The 13,530-nt window shown below is 37.6% G+C and overlaps 2 protein-coding genes across 13 annotated transcripts in view; one reads left to right on the forward strand and one right to left on the reverse strand.

Moving 5' to 3' along the window:
- LOC136836217 (NADP-dependent malic enzyme-like) overlaps positions 1–13,530 on the forward strand; it is an 87,800-nt gene that overhangs the window by 16,052 nt on the left and 58,218 nt on the right. For 2 of the 11 annotated variants that reach the window (XM_067100255.1, XM_067100234.1), the window contains exon 1: positions 1,310–1,450. The exons of 2 other annotated variants lie outside the window; for them this stretch is intronic. In XM_067100255.1, coding sequence (XP_066956356.1) covers positions 1,404–1,450 — 47 coding nt within the window. In that variant the 5' untranslated portion in view covers positions 1,310–1,403. Of the gene's footprint in view, positions 1–1,309; positions 1,451–1,490; positions 1,982–2,052; positions 2,251–13,530 lie in introns of those variants that run through there. 7 more of the 11 variants (XM_067100370.1, XM_067100315.1, XM_067100262.1 and 4 more) reach the window with 6 other exon arrangements.
- Positions 1–13,530, reverse strand: part of LOC136836298 (uncharacterized) — a 49,731-nt gene that overhangs the window by 4,403 nt on the left and 31,798 nt on the right. Inside the window, exon 1 of one of the 2 annotated variants that reach the window (XM_067100415.1) lies at positions 6,932–7,066. The exons of the other annotated variant lie outside the window; for it this stretch is intronic. The gene's annotated coding sequence lies outside the window, so the exon portion shown is untranslated. Of the gene's footprint in view, positions 1–6,931; positions 7,067–13,530 lie in introns of those variants that run through there. 2 annotated transcript variants of the gene reach the window in all.

Raw genomic sequence — 13,530 nt, forward strand, 5'->3', positions numbered from 1 at the left:
CTTCATCCTGCACGCTTTATAATGATACATTCAGTCCATTCCTTCAGATAATGTCATGTATTCTAGTTTAATTTAGAAAAGGATTATTTTTCACTTCTTACCTGTAGCTTACGAAGCCAATCATTTGCAATTGACATTACTTGACGGTTCGAGAATACCAATAGTTTTGGGTAGGACTAAAACTCACTGATTCATCAGATGATAAGGATCGTCTCAGTCTGTAACGACTTCTGTCGAAATCAGATTGTGTTTATTTATAGGCCTAGGGCTCCAAACTCTACGAGTATATATATAGCACTTCGTAATTCGGCTGCTTGTAGAATAACCCGGACGTCTTTATTGTGAATTAAAAAAAACAGTTATTTGGCATTTTCTTAAATATACCCTTCCTTTCGTTTATATTTTTTTCGGGGGGATTAAAGGAAATACCTGGACTGCAGTTCAGGTCACAGTTCCTTTCTTCAAGGATTATTATTCTCAATAAATCACCGTCTCTTAACATGCTTGATTTTACGCACTGTCTTCGCTTATGTATTCATACTACTTGTTGTCAGTTGTGTATACTGTAATCATTTGTATTGCTGGTCATTTGTTCATAATTATTATATATACAGTTCTTTCGGCATGTTAGTACAAAACACCAACTGATAAATGAGATATTAGAGCGGATGCTTTGGTAATGTTGTGGCAGGGAAGACGAGTTGGCAAGGAGCATGCCATCAAATATTTCATTGTCATTCGGGAATACCTTTCCAAATTTAGAAAAAGGTTTTTATATTTCATAGGAGAGTTGTTGGAAATAACTAAATAGTGCTTGAGACTATTCGTCACAGAATTGACAATTGTAAGTTAATACTTAATAGTAGTCCATATATATATATATATATATATATATATATATATATATATATATATATATATATATATATATATATATATACATACATATATATATATATATATATTGTGACTGATGAACCAAGATTATTATTGGACGTCACTTTGACGAAATCAGCCATTTTCAGTATTTTAATATGCAAGAGCGCTATGCTCGTTTATGCCTTTGGATTGTTGCTTAAAATAATAATAAGAGAAACAATAATAATGACAATAGTGTGCATTGTTTTCAGAGTTGTTCCTGCCCTTGTCTTGGTATGCCCACTGAAAAAGAGAAATTGTTGTTTGCAGAAGATTAGTGATCGAAATTATTCTGATTGATTGCACGCTATCAGACCACAGTACTCCAAGTGGAATTTATCGATCAAGTATAAATAACGGAACTAGACGCAAGGCACCCGTTTAGCGCTTCAGTCGGCTTCTGAAACTGAGTCAAGGTGGCAGTGTGCCCCAATTTGAAGGTCAAGAAACAACCATAAATCAGTGGGGGAAGGAGAGAGGAAGAAATGAGTCAGCCCAGCTGTTCTACCAGCCGCCCGATCCATAGAAAACGGTAAAAAATCGATCGACAACTCTCTCAGACTCAAAATGTTAACGTTTTCGTGTTATTTTGCAGGGAGCATCGTTTAGTCTCCTGAAGTTTCCACATGTCCTTCGCGTGGGCGGAGAGGACATGGAAATTATTTCATTCCTGGGTTTAAATCAATGCAAAACATTGCAACCGGTTCGTAAACGCCACAGGGGTTGCGTAAAATTCATTTCACATACATCCTGACCATTTTTAAATGCTGACAACATAAATTCTTCGACATTTCAAAACAAATTCCGTGGCAAATTCCACCGGCGGAAAATGGAAACAACACGCATCCCTGCATGGAAGATTTTCCACGGAGGAGCGCGAGGCGCCTGCGCAAAGGGTCACCAAGCAGACGACAGTCTTTCTCACTACTCGTCTGCCACTGCTCTGAGTTGCACTGTGCCGCCAGGATCTTATACTCTTATTTTCATAATCTTATTTTTCTACTAGTGCTTCGCCGCTTACTCGAGGATCCGATATGCTCACCATTGCACAGAGAGTAGCCATGTAAGTTATCCTGAGGGGATTCGGATTTTTAGAATTGTTGAGAGGAGTATTTTGTGTTTAGGATTTGTGTTAGTATTACCGGGATTCAACAGAGTGCACTGTTCACTCGCCAAGAGTAATAGTAAATGTCGGTGACTCGCACGCTCAACTGCATAGGGAGAACATTTTTGTAACCAGTGTATATCCTGTAATGGGAAGGCCGTGATAATCAGTGTTGGCTACTCACTCCACATAAATTCTTCAAGTTTTTGAGTGCGGAATACTGTATTGTATGTATGCTCTTCTTAATAGAGAAGTATATTAATGTATGCAACTAAAATATATGTCGACTGAGACTGGGATGTCTAGACTTGCAGTCCAGTACACTTTGTTGCATTTTCCTGTACGTTCGGTGGCAAGCTGGGAAACATGACGTTTAGCCCAAAGTTTTGCCGGTTTGATTTCATCATTGTTGTATTCTGGTCAGGCTTCCTTGGACGGACCTCATTGATCGCGGTGTAGAAATCCCAAGGTGGAGTTGCCAACGAGTTGAAATGGACAGAGGAGGTCCTTAAGAAATTTGCGGTGAATCAATCAACAGTGAAATTTTTTTGGTTATATTGTTGATCGGGGGTACAGACTGGCACGGATCGGCAGCGGTGCCCAAGCACGTGCATTCTGCGAACCTGAATCCGTTATGAAGCTTGTTGTGGCACCGGAAACGTTTCTTCTCGTTTGTAAACAGCCACTTTGTTTACTGTTATTTCCTGTTTAACATTTGTATTAATTGGCTGTATAATTACGTAAATAAATGCAGTTTTAAACCGATTTTTGAAACTACTAATTGCGTTACGCTTTGGATTAAATGGCATTTAAGTGATGCAAGGAATAAAATTCACAATTATTATGTAGAATATACCAAAGGGGACAAGAAAATAAGGCATTATTGCCGTCACTGGCCAGTTTGTCATCTCGCTTGATGAATTAAGAACGATCTGCCGACTCGCTTTGTCACATGATTCGCAGAATGTTTTACCCGTGAGGTGAAAATTTATTTTGTTCGTCCTCTGTATGCCTTTCCGATCGGCATATTCGAATGAGAATTCGTTCTTATTATAGTGAAATGTTTTGCACTAAGTTATATTTATTTGAAAAATCTTACCGCCGGCTCGATGGAGCGGTTTAAAATTCGCTGCATGTAATGCACGCCGGTGACCGTTAGACATGGGCACGGGGTGTAGGTAACATCCCGTAGGTGAGCTGTATTTGTTCCCTTGGTAATGGGTTAGCTTACTGTTTCATGAGAATGATTATGTACGTGCCGTGATTTTCATAATTAATCTTCGATTATACGTTCTAACGAGAAAGAATTAATGGTAGTGTCCTCGAAACTTCGGTAAATGGGCTAGTGCCCTAAATAGGCCGATGCCTAAGAAATGACATTCTCTTTGGTTTTAGTAATGTTGTTTCAAATTTTATTATCTTTGATATTGGTAATTTTGTAAAACAGGTTATAGGTATTTATATGCGATATTATATGCAATATTTTGTTTCGCTTGTATGACATCATTGATGGTAACATGCAGTTTATAACATTCAAACTCCGAACTATGCGTGCTAATCGCCTTAGTTATATCGTTAGTGTCGAAGTGTGTTTAAAACTCGTGAATTAAAAATTAGTATCGAGGAAATTTAATTGTAAACATAAAAATAAAAGTTAAAGAAATCGTGCCCTTCAACAGGAAGAAGTAGGTCACAGGTTAATTTTAGGTATTGGCGGGTTGAGCTTTCAAGTGATAGCTAAACAAGGACAGGACTAGCTTCCAAATTATAGCTCTAACTTTTTATATGGGTTTGTAACCCAATTGAATTATAAGAGTATTTTTGTAACATACGAAATAAGGAAGGATTTGTTGGTTTCCTTACCATTCAGATAACGGTTTGACCGTCGGATCTTTTGAATAATCAGGGTTGCACAGGAACCATAGCCCGTGCTGGCTTCTGGCTGAATTCATTTTTACTGATTTTGAATACTACCGAAATGCTGTCCTTGAAACTTGCAAGTGGACGTACGTTCAATTGTCAATCTTTTAGTTAAGTTGAACGTTTGCGACTTGGGGAAAACCTGTTGTAGATGGTGGTTTAATTACTCAACTGCAGTTCCCCATGCCATTCAAGGATGGCATTTCCCTAGTTTGTTTTTACCGTAAATACATAGTTTGTTCGTGATACAAGTTTTCAGTTTAGGGAGAAATTTTATAGATATGTTTTCTGTTGGGTACCTTATATTCCTTTGTTATAGGTTACAATTGAGTATGTCTCGGTTCCTTATGCCGAATATGTCCTTTTACACAAGTTAATCAGTTACACAACCGGCCTCATTAATACATGTTATACCCCCTGTGTATACGTTAGGAAGCTTTATCCTTTTATCCTTGGGTAAAATTATTTAATGAAATGAGCAAAATTCCTTATTTTTAATACAGGTCACAATACTTATAATTACTTGTCCGGTTGTGTGTTTCACTTTGGTACAGATCACCAGAACCAGGGGTGTTGAATTGCCTGAAATGTGGCAGCGGCTACAGCTTGTGTGTTTGCATTTTGAGTTTACGTCGTCTTTTTTATTATTATTTCATGAAGTCTGACTTAATCTTTGGTATGCAATAATTTTTGTGCTAAAATAGGAACAGAAATATTTAGTGTTTTCTATGTAAGGATATCCTATAGGAGTATTTCTCTCTCTCTCTCTCTCTCTCTCTCTCTCATCGATTTTTCATTGGCCAAGCCCTTAACCTTAGAGAGCTGAAGGACATAGTATGCGGCTTTGTCATCTAGAACATGTAGCAGGAAGTTCCCTCTTTACCGGCGAGTTTGGTTCCAAGAAAGAACCAGATTTAACCGCTAAGTTTCGGATATAGAATCAGCATTGTTTAGCTGTACGTGATTTTACATAACCTGTATTCCGAAGATCTTGAGGTTTTTAGGTCAGGTCAGATGCTGTAATCAGATTCGAAATTTCAATTATTTAAATACATTGTAACCAAATATCAGCGAACGACGTCATATTAATGTAAATGTTGATTCAGCTGATTGGATATTGAGGCGTCGTCTAGTGCTAATTTTCCGAGAATAAGGATCTAATCTAGTACGACGATTCTCGTTCACTCATCTAGACAAAAACTCTTTCAACAGCCGTAACTGATGTAGACCATTTGCTTGGCCGTATTCTTTCAATATTATTTCGAGACGGAAACGCCACTACCTCCTGTAGTGCTTCAGCCTAGGTGATTAATGCATGTTTCTCGTTTTGCCTGGCGTCTTCATCCATATTTTGTCGAAGTGCCAAAAGCATCACACTTCCCTGTATCCGTAGTCTTGCATTATTCTTACTGAGAGCACAGTTTCTCTGGCAGTTTGGAGTGGATGCACGAGCTTTCAGTGATAGGCTGTAGTACTACTATAATTTATACCACCGTGTTTCATTGTCTTCTGTTCGAGACATTTTACTGAGTTGCTGATATTTCTTGATATTTTAATTTGTTTTGCTTCTATTCTCATGATCATTTGCTGTCTCCTATTATGGTCTCTGCGTGTTGTGGACAGTGGAACCGTATGTGAAAGGGTGTGTACCCTGTGTGCACATTTTTTGATAATTATACCGGGTAGAAATTTCTACAGGTAGTACACTATATTGATGATACATCCGTTAGAGCGTGTGAAACGTTTGAAAGCTGCTGCTATTTAAAACCCATAGCACCAAAAGGAGGGCAGTCAGTCAGCGGTTGTCATTCAACCTCTTATCACTTACGTAATGGGATTGAGTGTGAGGTTACAACGTTCTTTCTCACCCTCTTGTGTTTGCGATTAGATCATCCCCAGCATTTCCGTCCATTCTCGGTGTTGTATTGTAAAATTTTGGGAGGCAAATGTCTCCTTCCTAACAGTTATTTATTACTGTCATAAAAATTTGATGCATTTCTTCATTGTCGATTAGTTTAGCTATAAGTTTTTTTTCAGTTTTTTTATATATCATTCAATATATCGTTTAAATTAATACTTTCAGCATTAAGGCCCAAGGTTTACATTTGACTCCTAGTTACATCTCATCTTTGTTACTCGTTTCTTAAATGGCAGGAGTGATATCTTCACTTCAGTGTAAGGAAACAAACGTATTTAAGTGAATTACGCCTACACATATTCTTAAGCGCCCTTGCAAATTTTGCCCTCAGGCAGCAGAGTGGTAAGAAACTGGTTGCTGGTAACCTGAGACGCGTCCACTTCGGGAGGACCTAAATAGCCGTTATGCTTATGATTAGTCTCGCGATCATCGCAATTTGAAATGGCTCTCTCTCTCTCTCTGTCAAGTTTGCAAAAGCCCGAGAACCAGATAATTTTATGAGCAAGGTGTATAATCGGGTTCGTGAAAATTTCATGTTAACTGTCCCATTTTCCAAACATGATTGATTTTTCTCGAACGCCACAGAAGCAAGGTTATGCTCGTTAAGCTCATACTAGAGATTCATGAAGCGCCTTCTGTGTTTGTACAGCACTGCGTGGGTATTGTGTTGTATCTATTGACCCTCCTGCGTAACCTCGTCATGGATCGAATAACCTTGACATTCTTCTGCTCAAGGCCACGTCTCTTGATGCGATACATCCTGGGTGACATCCCCACCGTAGGTCTCATGCCCCTTCTATCAACCTAGCTCGCATGAAAGGAAATTGGCGTTCCCTCTCTCTCTCTCTCTCTCTCTCTCTCTCTGGGGTTGTGGAGGATAATGTTCCTCTGTCATGAGAGTTGGCGTTGTTGGAACATAAATGAACCCATAGACGCTCGATTGTAGATTATTTTCGTTGTATTTTCTTAGACGTATATATAGTTTTATGCCTTAGTGTTGTGTTCCTGATACAGGCTAACTATGATATTGTTAAACATATGTCCAGGTGATGAAATTAGTTAGTTTTTACCCTGTTCACGTTGAAGAGTGTCTGCTGTCGATAAAAACGTTGGAATTCTTGCGGCTGGAAGGTGGGTCTTAAAGCTGAGTGGAAAGGTGTATGGAAAGAAACTCCCTCACCGGAGTTTAGCTTTGCTGCCGAAACTCTGTCTCTCCCTCTCTCCCCACACACTCGCGCGTGCTCACACACATCCACACCCACACCCTCACCCTCACAAAGTTGAGAGAGACTACGGTTAAAGGTCGTTGCAGTACGGCGGAGTGCAATGACTATATTTATTTGTATTTGCTCGCGATCATTGGCAACCCTAGAACTTCAGAGTCCAGAGTGCTGGAATTAGTATCTTATTTTCTCAGGAATTGGTTCATTAGGTCACACTATGTCGAAATACATACACACTTCTTTAAATAGATAAATGCGTGCGTGATGGAAGGTTTTTTTCCACCTTTGCTGTTTACTTCTATTAATTCTATAATGAAAAAGTGACTGGAGATAGAAAGTTGAGATTGGAGAAAAGTATAAACTTGATAAATATGCAGATGTTTTAACAAACAACAAAACACCACAGGATTGGCAAATCTTGCTCAAGAGATAAGATCATATTGGATCATAATCTAGAGAGAGAAATAATAAATAATTCGAAGTAAAACGAAAGTAATGTTGACAGAATTTGCACAAAAGGATGAACTAACTTTAAGGACTAGTGATGAGGCTGAATCTTTGCATTTTTTAGGGTCAGTGATAACCAGTACAGGTTCTCTCGATTTAGTGTTTAATGAAAGACTGAAAGAGGCAAATCAAACAGTGGACAGGATGGACAAGGTTTGGCAGTCATACTGAAATTGCACACGAAAGTAAGCTTATACACAAGTCTAGTACGGTAAACATTGGAATACGGATATGAATCATGGCGTGGCTTGACATTGAAATTATAACTACTAAACTGTTTTGCTCATTTGATAATAAAGCTTTAAATAGGAATATTAAGAGTGAGGTGGGAGGATAATTAGCAATGGTACCATAAGAGAAATTACGAAGTTCAATAATTATGTAGATGAGATAAAGATGAAAGGGAGACGGCGTATTCTTGGGTATGTTAGGTAGTAGAAAGTATAATAGTAATAATAATAATAATAATACCCGTAAGGGGGTAGTGCCGTCAGTGCACCTCCTGCATGGCACTGTAGGCATTACTTAAGGTTCTTTGCAGCGTGCCTTCGGACCCTAGCTGCAACCCCTTTCGTTCCTTTTACTGTGTCTCCTTTCATATTATCTTTCTTCCATCTTGCTATCCATCCTCCTAACAATTACTTCATAGTGAAACTGCTTTGAGGTTTTCCTCCTGTTAACCTTTCAAACCTTTTACTGTCAATTTCCGTTTCAGCACTGAATGACCTTATTGGTCCGAGTGCTTGGCCTTTGGTCTAAATTCGGTATTCAACTCAACTCATAATAGTAATAATAATAATAATAATAATAATAATAATATACGTTATCAACTGACTTTTTATGCTTTTAATGAGTATTGTTACTTTTTGTATTTTGTATCGAGGGGTAAATTTTCACTTCAGAAAATGATTTTAAAAGAAAATCCTAAACTTTTGTGTGCATGTAATAAAGGTTTCCTGTGTTACTCCCACAGACTTAGCCATGCTGTGGCCTTGACGGGTTGACCCTATGCGGCAAAGTCTGTTCGATTAGGTCATATTCTCGCGTGAACCATTTAGTCGTCTCGTCAAAGTCGTGACCTCGTCACGTAATATTTTGTTATTTTTATTAATAACGCTGGGCACTGCTTTACTTTAGTTGACGTGTGTACACAGTCTTGTTAGGAATCCCAGTGTCATTAGAAATTAAATATACTGTAAGTGTTGACTGGAGAGAGAGAGAGAGAGAACTGCTTGGCGGCTTCAAATCTTTCTCCTGTGAAGCAAAGGAACTCAATAACCTAAAATCATTTTTCATTTCTGAGAGAGAGAGAGAGAGAGAGAGAGAGAGAGAGAGAGAGAGAGAGAGAGAGAGATAGCTGGCATCAACAAGACCATTCTCATGAGAAGCTCATCTAATTTTAACCATACAGCCTTCTGATTTCTGCCCTCCCCGCGATGGAACTCAAGTGACGTGAATACATCTTCAGGCTTCCACTGGTATAGTGTGTTTCTGTCTTACGCTATGATACTTAACCTCTCTCACTGACTGACAGTCGAGTCTTTTGTGCTTTTGGCTTTAGGAATATCTCTGGGCTTCCTACGTTTTATACACTTTTGTGCTGCATAGGGTATTTTAATAGTCTTTTTCTGTTTTTTTTTTCTATTTTCTCGTGTGCAGATTTTCTTGCTTTGCTTTTTAAAGCAATTGAATTGATCCCTTTATATATGAGGGGTCTTCTGTATTGCTTCGTTTTTCAGTGTTACATAAAAATAATTTTTTAATTGAAGTCTGATAAAACAGTTTGTATAAAGCTGTCCAGTATATATGTGTGTGTATATATATATAATACAGTATATATATTCGTCCTCTTGAGTATAAGATGTACAGAGTTCCAGGCATTTATTTAATTTGTGCTTTAACTTTTCTTTTACTGGAAACGTCTAGTATCCAAATGGAAATAATCAGTTTTCTTATACGTGAACTCTGTAGACAATAATGGTTGGGGTGAATCGGTCCAATTATGCCTGAGGGGATTAGACCGGTAATCTTACGAAATGGGTTCGCTGAGATGGACTGGCATTTCTCTTCCTAAACAGTGTGGTGACGTAATCTGCTTTGGTAATCAAAGTAAACCACATTTCTGTAGTATTTGTGGATACTAGTTAATATACGTATATGGCTTATATGCTTCATTCCTGTAGTATATGTAGGTATTAGGTAATGTCTGTATGGGTTACATGCTTCATTGCTGTGGTATGTGTGGGTATTAGTTAATATATATATGGCTTACATGCTTCATTTCTGTAGTTATATTTAGGTATTAGGTAATGTCTGTTTGGGTTACATGCTTCATTTATGTGATATATGTAGGTATTAGGTGATGTCTATATGGCTTACATGCTTCATTTCTGTAGTGTATGTGGGTATTAGTTAATATATATATGGCTTACATGCTTCATTTCTGTAGTGTATATGGGTGTTAGTTAATATCGCTTGCATGCTTCATTTCTGTAGTGTATGTGGGTGTTAGTTAATATATATATGGCTTACATGCTTCATTTCTGTAGTGTATATGGGTGTTAGTTAATATGGCTTGCATGCTTCATTTCTGTAGTGTATGTGGGTATTAGTTAATATATATATGGCTTACATGCTTCATTTCTGTAGTGTATATGGGTGTTAGTTAATATGGCTTGCATGCTTCATTTCTGTAGTGTATGTGGGTATTAGTTAATATATATATGGCTTACATGCTTCATTTCTGTAGTGTATGTGGGTATTAGTTAATATGGCTTACATGCTTCATTTCTGTAGTTATATTTAGGTATTAGGTAATGTCTGTTTGGGTTACATGCTTCATTTCTGTGATATATGTAGGTATTAGGTGATGTCTATATGGCTTACATGCTTCATTTCTGTAGTGTATGTGGGTATTAGTTAATATATATATGGCTTACATGCTTCATTTCAGTAGTGTATATGGGTGTTAGTTAATATGGCTTACATGCTTCATTTCTGTAGTGTATGTGGGTGTTAGTTAATATATATATGGCTTACATGCTTCATTTCTGTAGTGTATGTGGGTGTTAGTTAATATATATATGGCTTACATGCTTCATTTCTGTAGTTATATGTAGTTATTAGTTAATGTGTTTGGGTTACATGCTTCATTGCTGTATATATGTGGCTGTTAGTTAATATATATATGGCTTACATGCTTCATTTCTGTAATTATATGTAGGTATTAGGTTATGTCTATATGGCTTACATGCTTCATTTCTGTAGTTGTATGTAGGTATTAGTTAATATATATTAACTAATATATTAACTAATATGTATATATGGTTCACATGTTTGAAAAATTATTTTACATTTTCAGCCAAGATCGTACTTGTAATATAAATTTAGCCACCATAAGTGTTTATGTTCAGTATTAGGCGTATTTCTCATAAAGTATCGTTTATTTTTGGATGTTTAGGAAACCAGTATTTAAATCTGCTTTTCATGTTTTTAGTTAAATGACACACTTCGTTCATTTCCGTTCCTTTTCTCCATTGGCGTATCCTTGTTTACTAAAGGGTTTGCGTCAAGATCCCCCCCTGAAGCACAGTGTTGTCATTTTTGGCACGATTTCGCTCTCCTGAGGTACTCGTCCAAATTTCTTTTGGCTCCATTCCACTCTTTTGTGTTTGTGTATGTATGTTTGTACTGTATAGTACATGTTTGCACATATGACGTAATACGAAGCTAAATTACAGGGGATTATGTAAATTGAGTTAATTTTTTATTTACAGCTCTTCTTGGTTTTCCTCTGGTAACTTGGTAGCTTGTTAATGTTGAAACAACTCTAGAGTATAACCTTCTGATATGTTTGTAGCAAGTCGTTAAGTATGTTTCTCAAGACAGTTAGAAATGCCGACACTGCTGTACATTTTGCATATCTCTCTCTCTCTCTCTCTCTCTCTCTCTCTCTCTCTCTCTCTCTCTCTCTCTCTCTCTCTCTCTCTCTCTCCTATGGCAGCAGTGTGTGCATTATTATTAACTCACAATCATCACCTCTTGGGCCTTTCATTATTTTCACAATCTTAATATACAGTACTGTAATTAGTCAAGGGTATAATTCCTAACTGAAGTGAATGTTGCTAAATTTGACAAACATTTTGCAGTTTTAAGTGAAAGACTTTTTTTCTTAGCTGCTTAGGTAAACCTTTGATGCTTGGGGATATTTTTTAAATCCATTAATTGTAGTGGTTTGGTCAAAACCTACTAGCTATAATTAGATGTCGAGCCTGGTTTTAGAAACAAGTGATTGCAATTCTCATCTGATTTCTTAGAGTGCTTTTATCAGTGCGTTAGACCTGTAGACAACGTGCAAACGTCAGTTAATGAACCCAGTATCTAGTATCCTATAAGTTATAGTTACTCTTGCTGCTTTGTATCATACATGTACATTAATTAATGATAATTTAATGTGTAAAGAGAATTTACTGCATTTTCAAGATTCGTACGAATGAGACGGTGACGTCATCGTCGAGCAGTGAATGAAGGAGCCTTTTTCATTATTTATTTTTTTCGTTTTTGTGGTTGTGGTTAAATGTCACGCTACGTCGTATCACTGTCTGCTACACTGTCTGCCTCACGGACCTTTGTTAAGCCCGAGGTGCTTATGAGGGATATGGTAACTGTGATTTCTTTTATCGCCATGTAGATAACTCCTTGATAAGACCACTAAAGTGGGAGAAATACCACGAGTTGGTTATATATAGGAATAGTGTCTTTTCCCTATAATTAAGAAAGAATCAGTGATACGTTTCTGTTTGAAAAAATTGGCAAGGAGAATGTTGTACAAGTCGATACGGACTCTCAAACTCTTAAATCAGTATTAAAATTAAAATTATCTGAACATAGTCGTGTTCATGACAAAGGGTCGGTTGCCTTGATGCGTCTTCTCCACTTCTCCAGCTCTCTTATCGAAAGTATCTACCTTTGATATGCATTGGGTGTGGCGACCCCACTTTTCACCTTTGGAAGTTGCGGTCAACCAAAGTGGTACAGCTCTTATTCTAGTTTATTAGGTCCATTGATAGCTCACAGTTTACCGTCCATCAGTCCGCTCGTCGATAAATAGGCACTAATGTCTGCTGGGGTCGAGATCATTGATGTGGAGGTAGCAACTTCACTTTTAAAGATTTGGTAAAGAATCGGATGTTATGCTGTTCTGTTGCCATTCCTCTAAAATGAGAAATACTTTTTACATATATGAATATATATATATATTTTTACATATATGAATATATATATATATATATATATATATATATATATATATATATATATATATATATATATATATATATATATATATATTGATCGAATACAGTGACTGATGATTATGCTCTCTTGTGTCAGATCTCGCGTTTCCGACTTCAGACGCCGGTCGATAAAAGTTCCGTTGCAATGCGGAGGTTTTGATGCTTCTGCAAGCAGTGGTATGTGCATGCGTGTGTGTGTGTGTGCGTGCGCCCGCGGGCGCTCAGGTTTTCACTGATGCAGACACATGGGTATTGGGAAATGGGTGCAGAGGAGGGTAAATAGTAATAATTACCGATTGTTCTGTTGGTGATTTCGTTCTCAAATTGCATGTGCCCCCTTAGGGGGTAGTGCCGTCAGTGGACCTCACGTGGTGCACTGTAGGCATTACTTTAGGGTCTTTGCAGCGTCCTTTCGCCCCCTAGCTGCAACCTTGTTTCGTTCGTTCCTTTTACGGTGCCTCCGTTCATATTTTCTTTCTTCTATCTTACTTTCCACCCTCTCCTACATTGTTTCATAGTGCAACTGCGAGGTTTTCCTCCTGTTACACCTTTCAAACCTTTTCACTGTCAATTTCCCTTCCAGTGCTGAATGACCTCATAGATCCCAGTGCTTGGCCTTTGTCCTGAATTCTATATTCCATTCCA

The sequence above is a fragment of the Macrobrachium rosenbergii genome, chromosome 4 (genome assembly GCF_040412425.1).
Source record: "Macrobrachium rosenbergii isolate ZJJX-2024 chromosome 4, ASM4041242v1, whole genome shotgun sequence".
NCBI classification, from domain to species: domain Eukaryota; kingdom Metazoa; phylum Arthropoda; class Malacostraca; order Decapoda; family Palaemonidae; genus Macrobrachium; species Macrobrachium rosenbergii.